Source organism: Strix uralensis, chromosome 4 (assembly GCF_047716275.1).
Source record: "Strix uralensis isolate ZFMK-TIS-50842 chromosome 4, bStrUra1, whole genome shotgun sequence".
NCBI classification, from domain to species: Eukaryota; Metazoa; Chordata; class Aves; order Strigiformes; family Strigidae; genus Strix; species Strix uralensis.
The window spans coordinates 104,557,951-104,574,098 of NC_133975.1; the positions used below are offsets into that span (position 1 = coordinate 104,557,951).

General features: G+C 42.9%; 2 protein-coding genes across 2 annotated transcripts; both read right to left on the reverse strand.

Annotated features, from left to right (window-relative positions):
• Positions 1-1,955: 1,955 nt before the first annotated feature.
• SPTSSA (serine palmitoyltransferase small subunit A) lies at positions 1,956-7,155 on the reverse strand. The gene is made up of 2 exons (XM_074868271.1): positions 6,977-7,155; positions 1,956-3,816 (listed from the first exon to the last, which is right to left on the reverse strand). Exons 1-2 carry the CDS (start codon positions 7,077-7,079, stop codon positions 3,713-3,715), a joined length of 207 nt encoding a protein of 68 aa, XP_074724372.1. The 5' UTR covers positions 7,080-7,155; the 3' UTR covers positions 1,956-3,712.
• A 2,289-nt stretch (positions 7,156-9,444) lies between these two features.
• Positions 9,445-16,078, reverse strand: EAPP (E2F associated phosphoprotein). The gene is made up of 6 exons (XM_074868272.1): positions 15,975-16,078; positions 15,147-15,328; positions 13,704-13,802; positions 13,226-13,349; positions 12,247-12,372; positions 9,445-10,830 (listed from the first exon to the last, which is right to left on the reverse strand). The coding sequence occupies exons 1-6, from the start codon at positions 16,046-16,048 to the stop codon at positions 10,566-10,568; spliced, it is 870 nt and encodes a 289-aa protein (XP_074724373.1). The 5' UTR covers positions 16,049-16,078; the 3' UTR covers positions 9,445-10,565.
• Between the last annotated feature and the right edge of the window lie 70 nt (positions 16,079-16,148).

The window sequence follows — 16,148 nt, forward strand, 5'->3', positions numbered from 1 at the left end:
TGTCAGGGTAACATGTCAGCAAGAGGGGAAGAAACTCTTTTCCTACAATAGCCGTTGTAGAAAACATGGGCAAATTAGCAGGTGAAAGGAACTTCTGGCACTGAAAACCTTACTGAGGTCCCAACTCCAGAGTATGCTGCTCTGGTATTTCAGAGGATGGCTTGTCTCCACGGCTTTGTGTACAACCCACTTATCTCATGGTATCAGGTATTTTCAAGTTGGGTCTCTTCACCTCAATATAACCTTAATTTGTTGTTAGCTAACAGCAGGTACCCCTTCTTCATTACTGCACCCGAGTGAAACAGGGCAACACTTCACACCATACCAGTTGCACCAACTGACAGTAAGACAATGCACATCTAACACACAAGATTCACCTTTACAGTGCTATGCTCCTTTCACACCTACTTCCTTCTAATATTGAATGTTTACAGAAATCCACAAACAAATGGCTTTCATGCTAAATTTTGCTAAGAAAGTCTCAATTTAGGATTCTTTGGTGTTTTCCTACCAGGATAGTTAAGAAACCAGAAAAAAAACAACAACCAACCAACCCACAGCCTCTGTCTCCAAACTAATTGCTACGTAATAATTTCTGACAAGAAATAACCAGGGTTTTTAAATATATATATATATGTATATATGTGTAAAAAGAAATAAACAGGGTATACATATACACATAAATATAACTGATCCAGGATATGCATACATACACATCCTGGATCAGTTTCTGGCTCCAGACTGACTTTCTGCAATACTATGCCTCGGTTTCCTCTTTTGGTTATGGTAGCTGCTACTGCAAAGATTTTTAATTGTTATTTCTACAGCACCCAGCCCTCATGTCAGCTAGGGTGCCTCTGCAGAGCTGGCTCTGGAAGCCACCACAGTCACAGGCTACTGGGCTCCTGCCAGAGCAACCAGCACAGCAAGTCATCCCACCCGGACGAGATGCCCTGGACACACCTTTTGCCGGCCTCGGGCTGGGGCTGGCTGATGGACCTGGTATTATCAGTTGTGCTGTAACACAGTTAATGCATTTTTAAACACTTATTTCTGATGACTCAGTCTAAACCCCAAGGGCTATTACTATTAAAAGACTAACATAAAGCCACTTGCAGGGTTCTCGGATTTTTTTTCCCCCTCATTTCTAACAATTATTTTGTCCTACTTTATCTAAATTACTGATGGCTCAATTATTATCACCCAGTTTAAACAGAAGTACAATTGACCAGCTGGCTCCAAATGGTATTTAAACTGCCTTTGACCTCCAGCTTGCACAGAAAAAGCATACGGTTCTATCAAAAAGAGGCTATGATCCCCCAACTAACATGACAGCAAAGCAGACTGCAGTGGAAAAACAACTTGGCAGCCTTATGATTCAACTACTGCTCCAATTTAATGATTAATTAAATCCCTACCAATACCCTTACTTTAAAAAAGAAAACTTTCTCTGCTTCATAATTACCACCCCTTAAACCATCTCTTCACTAGATCAACTTTATGAAAAGGACATATTGCAGGAATTTTCTTCTAGAAATTCAAATTCTAGTAACGACAGTATTTTATTAATGAAATTATTCCATCTTTAACAAAGCATCCAGGATCTAAAAGAACAGTCCAAGACTATGAGATTCTTGATTTATAATTTAAAAAAAAAAATGCTGAAAAAGACTGTACTCAAATTATCAAATCGAATTCAAGTATGGTATCGATCAAGCCCACTCCAACGTAACCCAAGTGATTGGAGATTACAGTTACTCTTTCTTCCTCAACAAAAAGCAGACAGCTAGTAAAAGTCAGTATATCAAAGCCCTTTTATAAAACCTTTCACAATTAAAAATCATGCTTAACATTCCTAATGCCACTGCACAGAAGGGCTTCCCCCCCCTCCCCCATACAACTAAATCCCTTTCTCAGCAGTGGATGTGTATCAATCATGGTAGTAGTTCACAAGGTAACATCACAGTACAAATTTAATCCATGGACAGCAGAAATTTATGCTACAGGACAGCAGGACATTATGCTCTTCAAAAAGAGAATGTTAACTTATCATTATCTCTGTATTTACTTAAAATACTCACATACAACTCCAGATACATTGAAAAAAAGAAAAACAAAATCACCCCAAAAATCTACCTATGTTAGATAGCCAGTTATTAATAAGCAAAGGCACTAATTTAGTAGGAGGCTCCTACTGAGCCAGGGTTCCCCTAAGAAGTTTAAGGCCCACTACTTATAGCTCCAAGACGACAATGGAGTTTTTAATCAAATACACATGAAGTTCTTAAATACAGGGGGAAAAACAGTCTTGTCTCTTGAGTGTGCATTTCAGAAAATTAAATAAACCTAAAATTTAGTTGTACAACTTAGGTATAGTTCCTGATTTCAATAGAAGTTGCATAAAAGATAACAGTACCTATTATTACTAGGCTATTAAAAAAAATAATCACAATTCTTTGGTCAAGTATCATTTTTCGCCTTTTGAAAAGTTCTGAGAAAAGTACCAGCATTCAGAAACACATTAACTTCTCAAAGAAAGTTTTGCATCAAAGCTCTGCTTTTAAACTTTTATTTTTTAAACAACAAAAAAAAAAAATCCTCCACTTAAGAAAGTTAGGTTGTCACCATCTTACATTTCAGAATACAAAACTGAAAAAAATCCCTATAAAAAAAAAAGACAGGACTTCAGCCAAGTATTCAGCTACTTATTGCTGTAGTTCTAATTCAAGTCCATTTAAACCCCTACGTTTTGGTCGTTTGTAGCGAGAACATGTTTGGAACACTAGCGGCAATAGAAAACCCCTTTAAGATCTAGACATAGTTACACTGTTGAGTGAAAATTAGCAGAAACCATAACCATTGGAACATAATAAAGCATCCTGTAAAAGTACAATTGAATTGGTAGCTAGAAAAAGAGGGTAGATTTAAAGTGCTATCCCAAAGCCTGATGTGGGCCTATATCAGTAAAGAAAAGTCCTTTTTCTCTCCACTAGATAAAGCCCAGAAGCACAGCACTACTCCAAAAGTAACGAATGCAGACTTCACTCCGCCTCAATGCCTCATCTCCCCTACCCTCCTCCAACAGTTGGAATACAGGAACTTGAAATAATTCTAATTCCAAATTTAGGCCATATGCACAAATATACTGTTGAACAAAGTTTGGACAGCAAACAGTACACCTGAGTTCAGTCATACAAACTAGCTTTTGTAAATAGCATTAGACGAATATATCCATGTCTCTAATATGAATCTAGATGTATTTTCTTACAAAACGCATTAATAGAAATATCCAGGCAAATACATACCATACAATAGCAAAAGCTTTAAGCCCCATTTAATAAGATGACTTTCTGATTAAAAATAGAAGGCAATTAAGATTTACTCAAATTTACTCAAAATTACAATTAAGAAAAGCTTTCACAGTGCAATATTGAAACTGTCACAAAGTTAAGAAAATACTGATATCAAAGTACAATCACAATGTTAAAGTAGACAAAACTACTATACAAGGGCATATCTTGTAAAATTAAAAGGAATGAACACAACATAGGGGACACCTCATGTCCCTGCTCTACATATCTTGTTTCCTAGTCTTCAGAGTCGTAATTGTGTCTTTCTGACATCAGTAGAAGTCTTGTTAAAATGAAGAGGTTCATTCTTCTTTGTAGACCAGATGTCAAAGCCTGCTTACTTCTTGAAAATACATTCTTCATCACTGCACAATTTCAAAGTAGTGCAATATTGCCATGATGTGCTGAGGCATGAACACATAGCCCGTGTACAGTGCCATTCCAACAATGGAAACTAGCATGGAATCTGAATTACAGTTGAGGAAAAAAGCATTTGAAGTAGAAAGCGCATTAGACATCACATAGCATTAAAACTTTCCTGGTAGCTATCTTATCACATTACATTTTTAAATCAGACAGGGTCAACTGTATTCAGCAATTAGAGCTACAAAAAGAACCAACTGAACACCAAAAACCAGTACACCGGCAGGAGTGATTAGCTCAATTACGGAAGGATGCCTTGCAAGTTATCCACTGCCTTGTCATGGACACAAGAGGATGGGCCAAAGTATGGAAGGCGTGATGGAGGAACAGAAAACGGGCACTGAGAATATACAAGTTTTTACATGCATCCTCCTAGGTGTTAAGCAAGTCTTGCAGAAGCCAACCCCATTCAGCCAGGAAGAATAAAGTCAACCATCACAAAAAAATAAAACAAACACAATAATATGAATAGCTGTACTGAGTAAGAGTTCTTTGTGGATGACCTACTCATTTTTAAGCAATAGAATGACCTAATAAATTTAGTTTATGATGCACAGAATATATCTGGTGTGAAAGTTGTACTGTTAGCATAATAAAGTCAGGAAACCTCAAATCCATTTCTAGCTACCAATGTCCTCCAGGCTCTAAATCACTACATTATTTGGCTCATTTATCCATCTGCATGTCATGCTCAGACCCTTCCTCATGAGCAAGCAGCTCAATTTATCTGCTGTTTGGTGGTACTTAGGAAAAAGAAACTGCAAGGGGAGTGAAAAGTGTGAGTAACATCGTGACACGCACCTTTCTAACTATTTCACTCACAAAGACTCAAAGCCATGCTGACGCTCTGAGGCAAGTTGTGTACTTAAACAGACACTCATTAATACTTTACTATAGCAGATCACACTGCAAAACAAACTTCACATGAAGCTATCTGCTCAACAGTCTTAAGATGACCACTTTATTAGTTGAACTCCTAACAAGGACCTTTTGTAAAAATTTATATAGAGGAGACAACTGTATATGTACAACAGGACCTTTGTCAAACTCTAGGGTTCTTGAAGCTTTATCTAAAGAAATTATGGCATCAGATTACTGGTAGATTATGCCATTCAAAGTTTAAGGTTGCAGAAATGAAAAAGAAAAATTTAACAAGTACTCAACATTAATAATAACCTGTTTATTTCATCCAACTACATGCTGAGATTCAGTAAACTTAGACAGAAACACTATCAAAAGCACTGGAGATTAACAAGCATGATAACACTGGACAGCAGTACTCTGTTTCCACAGGTGAAACCAGAGGAGTTGCGCATGCTCTGCATCTTTGAAAAATCAAGCCACCACAGCACACATGTAACAAATGCTCTATGACCGACTTCCCTGTGGCAGAGCAAAGGTATTAGTTGCGCTTATTAGAGCATACTAGCTGCTTGGTGTATTTTTAGTCACAGATGATTATATACAGCAAGAGATACTAAAATGAAGGTCAACCCATAAATCCACGTTTCCATATCAGCACTCACTTCTGATTCTGGAGCACGAGCACAGCAAGACACGCAGCAGAGCCACACTCCGGTAGCTCCCAAGGCCGCTGCGCCTGCGCTGCATCCGTACAGCACCCGCAGACCTGGCCCACCTATGGCAAAAGCGTCCAGTTTGAGGACATAAAACTGCTTTGCTGACCCAAGATCGCAAGCAATAGTTGTGCCACTCATGACATTTGTAAGTTAAGTGGCAATATGAGCATTTTATAAAAGTAAACAGGCACACACACTTTCATTTACTGAATTGTTTCTGTGAAACAATTCTGTGAAATATTTTGCACAAGCTAAAAAGCTGCACAGTTAACACAAAAAAGTACTCATGACTAATGTAACTGCAAGGAAAGCAAAGGTGATATAGACAGGACATAAAAAGAGTAAGGTGTGTTAGCAAGGAACACAACATTTTGAAGGTAAGAATCCCTACCTAAACAATTGTGCACAGTAAGTCTATAAATACTAGAGAAGAGAAATAGTAAGTTAACTCTACTTCTACTGACTTTACACAGGAAAAAAAAAATGTCTGATCACACAGTTGTAACTTGGGCAACCACTTTTCTATGACAAATGAGAGTTCCTTTACAAAATTGACCAGTATCTCAGCAAAAGCAGCTTCTCACTACTTACACCCTCCTCTTCGTTAATGTTTTGGTTAATTTCTCTCTTTGTCTCTCAACACTGGAGATGGCTCAGGGTCATTCATGTGAGACACCATTTTACATCAAGGTCTAAACAGCCACACTTAGAAAACTAACAACGCTTGAGAGAATATACTGCCTGTATGAAAGGGCCGGGTAAAGAAGCAAACCTCTAAGTAGCCTTTATACAGATGCCTTCACGTAAGCATCTATCAAGTTCTTCCACTCCGAAAGAGCCAAGCAAACTTACCAGCTCGAGGATTAAATACTCATCTAGTAAAAATCATGTGACAAAGCACCACGCAAACCTAAGCTTGCAAGGTTTTGCAGCGTGCACATTTACTTTCCACTAGACAAAAATACAACAGAATTCACGACAGACACCTGTGCTTAATCGAAGGCTTGAGATTTCAGTGCAAAAGACAAGAGAAAGAACTACCATAACTCTACAGAAGAAAAAATAAAGGAGAAATAGCTTCGAGATATAAACTTGAGCCCGAGCATAAATTGCTGGACGCCCAGCGACAGGACATGGATCACCAGCATAAGGGTTGTTCCCCACCCCGGGCAGCACCTTAGTCCGTGAAGGTGAGGAGCGTTAGCCTCTGTCTGCGGGCAGGGGGCAAGCCCCGCTCCCGGGCGGAGGCCGCCGCTCCCCTGCCCGCCGCGGGCACCGGCCGCGCTCGGCGCCCCAGGCCAGCGGCCCCCCGGCCCGGCCCGGCCCGGCCCGGCCGCCCCTCGGCCCTCAGCCCCGGGGAGCCCCGGCGGCGGCCACCCGCCCTCAGCACGGCCACGGCCCAGGCGCTCCCCCGCCACCGGGTCGCCCGCCCGGCACCGCACCCGCCGGGGAGGCGGCGGCACGGCCGGCGGGGCCGCCTCACCCGCCCGGCGGCCTCGGGGCGGCCCTGGAGCCGCCGCCAAGCAGGACGCGGCAGGGGGAGGGCAGCCCCCGACCGGCGCCGCGCACACGGCGCCCGCCCCGCCAGGCCCCGCGAGCGGGGCCCGGCCGGCAGAAGGATACTGAAGACGGTGCGCTCCCAGGGCTCCAGCATGTAGAGCGCGGTGACCAGCAGGTACTGGTAGTACAGCCACGACATCTGCTTCCAGGCCGAGCCCAGCGCCATGGCGCGCCCCGCGCTCTCCCCGCCCGCCAGCGGCCCTGCGCCGGGCCCAGGCCGAGCGGAGACGGGGGGCGGTGGCAGCCCGGGGCCCGCCCTCCCGCCGCCACCGCCGGGCCCGGCCCCACCCCACGCCTGGACGGCCGCTGCCCCCCGGAATGGAGGCGTTGGGGCCTGTGGGCCGCGCCCGCAGCCAAGCCCCGGCGGGCGCGGAGTTCTGGGGCGCGGCGGGGGCACCCGCCGGGACGGCGGTTCCCTCGTCCCCCGCAGAACGTTAAAATCCAGCAGTGCGGGCCCGCCGGTGTCCGAGCAGATTGAATCACATGGCTGACCGCGAACCTGCGGTAATCTGCCGGTCTGAGTCATACCTGGGAGATGGTGCTGCAGCCTATTTTCTCTCATCCTATTTAATCTAAATTGATGTTCTGGGAATTACAGAAGACCCGGAGACTGCGCTCAGCAGGGCCCACGGGAGGTATGTTAAAAATGCTCTGTAGGAGTCTCCAGTGTCTTCAGTTGTTAGAGGGTAGAGCCCACCCAAAAACATGGCCCAGCTAAATAAGACCTTAACATCATCCCACTCTGTCAGATTAATCCCGTATGAATAGAAAAACAAAGAGGCGATAGACTGACTGCTTACTGTAACTTGCTGACTTTGCACTTCCCTCAGGCACTTGGGGCCAGAAACCAGAGGGTGTGGGATGCCCCTGCCCCGACTGCTCACTGCCCTCAGGTGAGGAGAAATGCGCAGAGATGGGCCTGGACTGCCCGACTGAAAGGCTGTTGGCAGTTGATACTGGCACTCTAGCTTAGAAGGTGCTAGTTGAAAGCCTGCTGGAAGGGGACTTCCACACACACTGAGTGGTGTGATTCTGTTCTTGCAGCCACCCCGCCCCTACCTTCACCTGTGCTGTTGGTACAATGAAAAACAAGGAAATACACTCACGGGAGGATGCACTTAGGGGTTATTTACACAGCTGCAAAATACAACTACAGTACCAAAAGATAACTGTGAAAAAGAAAACCCGCTGGCAGAGACAACTTAAGACTGTACTGTTTCATGTGGCAGAATCTGAAAAGGGATTCAATTCAACCAGAAGACATTCAGATACACTTTATCTATGCAGATGTATTTCAGCACAAGAAGAAATGAGAGCATTCATGTGATTAATACCCCACACAACTGGCTACAGGAGCTGTTGTCCCTATCCAAGAGCACTGTTGCTTGTAGCAATTGCTGCTGGAGGAGTCTTGTGTTGGTGTTGCTGCTTGAAAAATTGGTGGTAATTTTTTAAGTCTCCTTTCTATATAAACACGTACAAAGTTCAAGGACAAGTAGGGCATTCAGCGCAACTGAAACATTACTCCCATTCAAAGCTGCAAGAACATTATCAATATGGGACAAACGAGTTCCAGTCCTGTGTGTTCCTATGCTTCCTAACAAGAAGCTCCAAGTGATAAGGCAAGCAAGAAGCAGCAGCAAGAAAGTAACTGGGATGGGAGGAAAGGTAATGTCTAGAGGCAGGCCAGCTTCAAAATCTCCATCTGCCCTAACCCACCAGGTGGTGCCCATGCGCCTTACACCTTTTTGGTATGTTGCATACTCCTGAGACAGGTTTTTTTGCTAGTTAGCCCCTTAAGAAAATTGACAATATTCCTCTGTATAGTTTCCCCTCCTTTGCCAGCTCCATTCTACCCCTGCTTAGGGACTGCCATCACCTGTTGTTCCTCCTGCTGCCACCTGCATCAACACTTGAGCCCTTGGACTACATCCTTCCCAAAATGGTCACGTTTCCAGTAGCTCTGTGCAGAGACCCTTAACCTGGCGCTACACAGAGCCTTCTCACTTCACCTAGACTGTGAAGACAGCTACATGAAGGCAAGCATGCCCTAGAGCACAGACTATATCCTCCCTCCACGCTTCTAAGAAACAGTTCTTCGTACGTCCAGAATTTTCCATATACACCTCCTGGCTCAGGGCACACAGTACCCATTTATCCCACTTCAGATGATCCCAGAGCTATCAATATGCAGTCAGACACTCCACTAATCAGTCTGACTGTACGAGCAAAGAGGCGATAGAGATCTCATCTCAGGCAGATCCCAAGCCACAAGACAAGTATGGACTCAATTATGATCGCCAGTTGCATGTGCAGAGGAAGGTGCACCAAGCGTTCAGCAGCTGCCTCAATAGTTCTCTACTTTATCAAGCAGAGGTTAAGTTTCTGCTGATGGAAAATAGTAAGTTAATGTTTTCCTCATGTAATCCTGACAGAAGAACCAATGTATTTTTTTTCTCCCTAATCTCATGTAACACTGTAGAATGAGTTTGTGTAGGTTAGTAAAATACAGCACCAGGGACTACAAAAGGTAACCAAAGAATCACAACATTTTATTATAATCCAAGGCACAAAAGAAGTATGTTCGTCAGGTTCCTACCTCCTAAGTTAAATATTTCTGACAATCCTTCAAAGCACATATAACAAATCATTCCTCATACTATTAAAAGCATAAAGATTTTTTTTCAGACAGACCCTTGTTCAAAGTGAAGTGTTAAAAAAATATCAGGCTATAAAGAGGAGATGTTACCTACTAGTAAAAATCAAGAGTGACCTCTTGGGAGCATGCCTGGAGGAAAAGAGGGAAAGATCCATTGTTAACATTGCAGTGGCTTCACAGACTAAGCAGAAGCTCTTTATGTTTCTATAAAGAAGCTGTAAACATACTAAAGAAACAGAAAAAGCACTCAAACTAGCTGTATGGTCATAGATCTGACCATAAATTTCTTCTTAAGATGTGTCATTAACGAAAAAGGACAATAGAAAAAGTGTCCAGTGTTTTCTTCATATACATATTTACATTTAAAACTCTTAACTGTATTACTAGGCATTACGTTGATTTAAATGAATCATGTCAGAATGATCCATGCCAGCAAACTCGATATAAGCTAATCTTCCACTATGTATAAATAAAAGTTTCCATTTTTGAGATCTTCATGGGCCAAAATTCCAAATATGATGACAATGCCTTCTTTATCAAACCTACCTGTGTGCAACTCTACCAAGAATACCAGCCTACAGAAGCCCAACATCCTGACTGAGAGTTGTTTACCACGTGCCATAGAAATGACCGATGCAGCTATGAAGAACCAGTTACTATACAGTATTTATTCTAAGCAGCAGTTCTAATACATGAGATAATGGATGGTATATATACAGGGAATGATCATAATACACAGATCTTGCATTGTATTTACAAAATTTTAAATTCTCAATGATGCAACCACCTAACAGCATGAAAGAACAGTGCTCTCAAATGCACGCAGTTAACTGTATTGCTTTTATAAACTTTGCAAAAATCCGATCACTATAAAGCTCTCTGATGAAAATGCACATTTAAAAGACTGTATTTAAAAAAGGTTAACATGGCTGCATTTCCGATACTTCACATGGTCTTAAACAGTGCAGGATTTTTTTCCCCCACTTTTGCACATTAGCAGTGGCTGGCTAGAACATTGAAGAAGTGAAAAACTTCATCTTTATCCATTACTGCCACTTCAGTTGAGCATTCAGTACATAATACCGGATGATACACTTCCTCCTCTTCTTCATTTGATTGTGTAGAGGTAGTTTCTTTGCTGTGCTTCATTTTCTTACTTCTTTTCTTTAGCTTCTTTCTGTATTTCAGAATTTCCTCTTTGTTAACAACGCAGTTCATCACAAACATTGCTCTATATTGTGTTTTGTAAGATTCATGTCTACGGAGAAGGAGAGAAAATGCAAGTCATACCACTGGTAAAACTCTGCTTCCAAGAAATCGGTTATCGTCACTGGAAATGGGATTAAAGATAGGAAGTACCATGCCAAAGAGCTGAAAGCCAAATAAATATGAAGTTTCATAAACAGAACAAAAGTCACATCTACAAAATTCATTAAAAAAAATAGTCGTAGCCATCTGTCTTGCTTTTAAGGTGTTTTTAAAAACATGCTGAAATAAACACGCTGGAGTACAATGGTATTGGTATTACAGAATTATGCATTAGGCAAAAGATCATGAGTGCAAATGACTCAACTACTCGCATTTATATCCTAGAATGTCTTGCAAGCCTGAAATTCCTTATTTATAAATAACAAACATCGACACATCACACTTGAAAAGCATAATAAAATATAAAATGTATTTTCAGCTGTCATCAGTATAACAACTGCATAGCCGGAGTACATAGCAAAATTCAACACAATGTCCCTCAGGCTGCAGTTTTACAGCAGCCTAAACCAACATAACAGGTGGCTGCAGAAGTCCTATCTCGACTTCTGCTGGCTTTACTGCTTGTATAACACTGTGCTGAGCTATTTCAGTTTATTAAACCCACAAAAGACCCGTTTGACAATAAAAATGGACCATTTTCTGTCAGCAAACTGAAATACTTAACTACAGAACAGGGTCTAGGAGTACCAGAGCCAGCAAAGGGAAGAGAGTGAGAAACAGCCCCCAGTACTTAGATGATTTTAGGCTGCTGTGGAATTTCATCCTCAATCATTAAAAGTACTCAATAAATGAGAGGTAGTTTACTCCTCATCTCACAAGACTTCTTTCTCCTTTACTGCCAGTTCCAGAGTCCTTTCCTTAGCATGGGTCAACAGTACTAACTAGGTTTGCAGTGCAGTCAGATACCAGAGAGCTGCAAAACACACCATGGATTCTCACCTAAATGCTTTCCAGGCACTTTTAAATGTAACTATACTCAAAACCACAACTGCTAAGACTCAAACTAAGTAAGAATACACTATCTTGATTTTTGCTTAATCCTTCTCTAAACAAGGCACTTTTACACAAAAATAACCTGGAGTAATTTTATGCCTCTAAACATCAAGCCAACATTAAAAAAAAAAAAAAACCAACACCCTGAACTGTTTAGTCTCCATGATTTTTTTTTAAAAATAGTTTACCTTCTCCACTATGCTAAAGTTCTACCCTGTTCTTCCTCATCTCCACATTGCAGGTTAAACCGATCATCATTCTTACAAACTAGCATTCACCCCTAAATCTGATTCACATACACCTGCCTTCTTCGCCACCTCATAAGACAGACTTGATCAAATTGAATACACTAAAAATACTAGTGACTGAAAAAAAGACATTACAAAAAGACCCCTTACTATTTGCTAATTACCTCTGGCAATCCAGGCATAATGTTGTCATGCAAGCAGGGCAATTCAAAACAGCATCACTGTTTGGAACAGCTGAAGGTTTTGGCTGCTGCTGCTGCTGCGGCAGCACTCTTCTTTGATTACGGTACCTACCGATTCAAGAAAGGAGGAAGGAGAGACAAAAAGTGAAATTACATGCCCTTGCTGTCAGGCATATCAACTCAACTGTCAAACCTTTTTTATATTAAAATACAGCAATTAATATTTGTCTCCTTCTGGACACCCTTTTTCCTATCTCAAAGCACATAAATAAATAAGCTGGGGGAAAAAATACTAACCAGTATCCTTCCATTTACTTTGTACAGAGAATTTTCATTTGTTGAGACAAATACACCTGGCATGAGAATTTGTGCTTAACCACCTTCTCCTCTGATGAGACAGGTATCTCAAGTGCAATCCCTGCAGGCAACATACATTAATATTATCCTTTTCAACTGATTTACATGGAGAATTTTACTTCTGCTGCAACAACCATTTTTCTACTTCACCCTTCAAAAAACCCTCAGTAAAGCACCTTTGTGCTATTCCTATTTTATCTTAACATTTTGTGGCTTGCTAAATTCAAAGATTTCCAAAATTAGAAATACACTATTTAGCAGGAACAGACACTAATTTAGCAATCAAAGTATCTCACAACCTCTTCATTCACAGCATGGTTGTTTCGACGAGATCTACAGACAAAACTGGCATATAGAACTAGAAAGTCTTGATTTTAAAAAAATTGCAAGTTTTAGAATAGTGTAATTTTGAAGACTTCACTTCCACTACACAGACATAAAAATTTTACAGGCTTTTAAGTTTCATATGCTGTAAATTCTAAATAACAGTATTTTCACTGTATGGACTTGACAGTGACAGCTTTTTCTCTATATTCACCATTTTTGTTTAAATTTTTCAGTTTACGTTAAGCATCCTACAGTTCAAATATTTATGGTCTCTTACCCCCTCCTCTGTGAGTCTACCCACGCTTGGTCTCTACTGTCTTCTTCTGGGTCATACAGCAGTTCATCATTGGAAAGAATCCGGCGCTGCTGATGTCTTCTGTTTTTCCAGACTTCCTGTGTAACTGGAAAGATTTGTGCAAGCACATGTGACATCCGTTAGACATATGAGGATTCTCAAATAATCAAAATAATCAGTTTTTCAGTTTTCCTTTTCCATACTCACAATAAACCTAAATAACAGCACAAAGGTCTAACTCATCTCTCCTCCAAATGCACCACCCCAAAGCATTAACGCACCTTACGTACACAGGGATACATCATACAATAGCAGGAACTACACTGAGATGATATAGGCTGATAATTGTTCCCAAAAGGCCACCTTCAGGAACCCTGACCCCCCCAAGAGGATTCTACAGGATCTGAGAGGGAGAAGGCTACTGTGAAGATGTCCTCCTCTCTTCTTCTCAGACATTTACCTATTTTATCTTCATCCTCTGAATCAGAATCGAAGTAAATGTCATCGTAGTATTTTGAAGTGGTGGCAGGTCCAGTCTGCCCAGTACTTGAGGAAGTACCTGGGTGTGGAGTTAGAGAGAAGTGGTAAGAACACCCCGCCAAAAGGACAGTAAGTATACAGCCCAGAACAAACCTCTGTTTCCAAGTTACCCAGGAGTGCTCTGCTTTATCTGGGGGTGTTAAGTAACAGCTCTCCCAATTTATTCCCACATCCTGATCATCCACATCACTCGTGTTACTTCATTTATAGATGCTCTCTCAGAGCAAAGCTGCTCACTCCCTCTGAGACAAACCTCAGGTACAGTTCAAATGAAAGCTTCCTCCAAGGTACACTCCCTTTAGGCACAGAGGACACCACATCAAATATGCCTGCCTCTGCCCTATATAATCCACAGTCTTGGACACTCCACAAATCTTTAGTCATGTGAAAGAAATACAGATGTGACACACTGCTTCACAAACTGTGATTACAAAAAATTCACTAAAAAAAAATCCCCCAAAATTTCAGGGCCACAGAAGTTCAAAAAAGACCTAGATGGATTGCCAAGCACGTGTCACAGTCAGTCTGCAGCAAAAATTCTATTCTGTGCTGAATGGATGTGGTGGTATAAATATTGCTACACCTTCTTAATTGCACAACCAAAACCTAAGGATCAAATTTGCCCATAACACAGATAAAACTAATAAACCTGCTGAATACAGAGTGAAGTCCCTACACTGAAGTGAATACTACACTGATTCTTCAGGAAATTAAGAACACTTCACTAGGTGTTTTGTAATAGGTAAAAAGAACATATGCTCTTCAAATACCAAAGCAATCCATCTCTTGCACCCATAGTACACAAACTCCGTAACACAGATGTATGTACATGTCATACATCTTCAATACAGTTTTACTATTTGATGTAACAATTACAAGCAGGTAAGGGAGGAAGAGATTAATATTTTTCCTGATTTTTTCTGCCAGCTGATTCAGGATTTCATTCTACCATATGCTATTTCTTTCTTCAAGAAAGGGCTCCAAATCTCGACAGCCACCTGGAGCCACTAGACAAAGTACAAGACACCACAACCTACTCAAGAGGTTTCCAAATACAACTTAAACCAAAGAAATACTGGAAAAAAGGCAACTGACCCAACAAAGAGAAATCATATTAAAGCAGGAAATCAGATGTTCAGAAACACCAAGTCTTAGAAAAGATGAAAGAGAAGCATTCACTGATGCTGCACCTGGTGACCATTTCTGCAGAAGCAATCAGCCATATTTTCCTGTTGGCTTCTAGCAGCACTTGACTACCATCACACACCTCTAGCCACAAGAATAAAACATTAACTTCACACCTTAACTGGACACCACTAAATTCACAATTTCATATGCAAGCAGCTGTTAGAATGCAATTTACCTGTTTCTGGTGATTTCCATTTGCCTTCCATAGTCCTCATGGTGGTGTCCAGTTCTGCTTCCATCTCCTTTTGGAACTCATCATCACTGGAAGACTCGCTCTCCCCAGTCAGGCACTCCCGAATCAGCTTCCGCTTCTGGTCAGGAGTGCCATGTAAGAGCACATCCACCTCATCTTCCGAGCTACAGAGATTGAAGTGTTACACACCGAATTATGATAACCAGCTTAAAACACTGAGTCATTTGGAGAACAAACATCTGAATGTGTGGAAGCATTAGGAAGCACTTATCTGTTTATTTATGGGAAACGCATTTATGAAAATGTTTTATTAGCTTGTTAGTGTTAAAACTCTGCAAAGGAGATTCAGCTGCCTGGCTGCGGCCTGCCGCGACGCCTCTGCAGCTCTGCTCAGCGGCTCCGCGCAGGAGCAGGGACCTGTTTACACACTGGCACTTACGGTGTCAGAAGCGTAAATACGCCCGTTTCAAGAGAGAAAATCGCCGCGGCTGCACCGAGGCGACCCTCCGGTAGCTCCCGGGCGGCACCCCGCGGCCCGGCCCGGGGCCGTGAGGGAGTCCCGCGAAGCAGCCCCGCCGCATACCGCTGGGCGCCGCCGGCCTCGCCGCCCGCGGAGGAGCCCAGCACCGGGGCTGCCGCACCGCCAGGCCCCGCGGAGCCTCCCCGGCCAGCAGACGCCAGGCGAGAGCAGGGAGCGGCGGCCCGCTGCCGCCGGGACGGAGCGCCCCCGGCCTGCCCGCCCGGCCGCCTCAGGCGAAGGGCAGCGACAAGCCGCCCTGGGCCCGGCCCGCGGCGGAGGCTCTCCAGCACCTGCTGAGCGCTCGCTCCTCGTCGCTGGGCTCCTCCACCACGTACGGGTCGTCCTCCTCCCGCAGGCAGCTCATGGCGCCGCCCGCCTGCCCGCTGCCGCCGCCCGCCCCGGACCCGCCCCTTCCGGGCACCCCACCGGCTTCCGGCGGCCGGGCCCGGCCCCGGCGGCTCTGG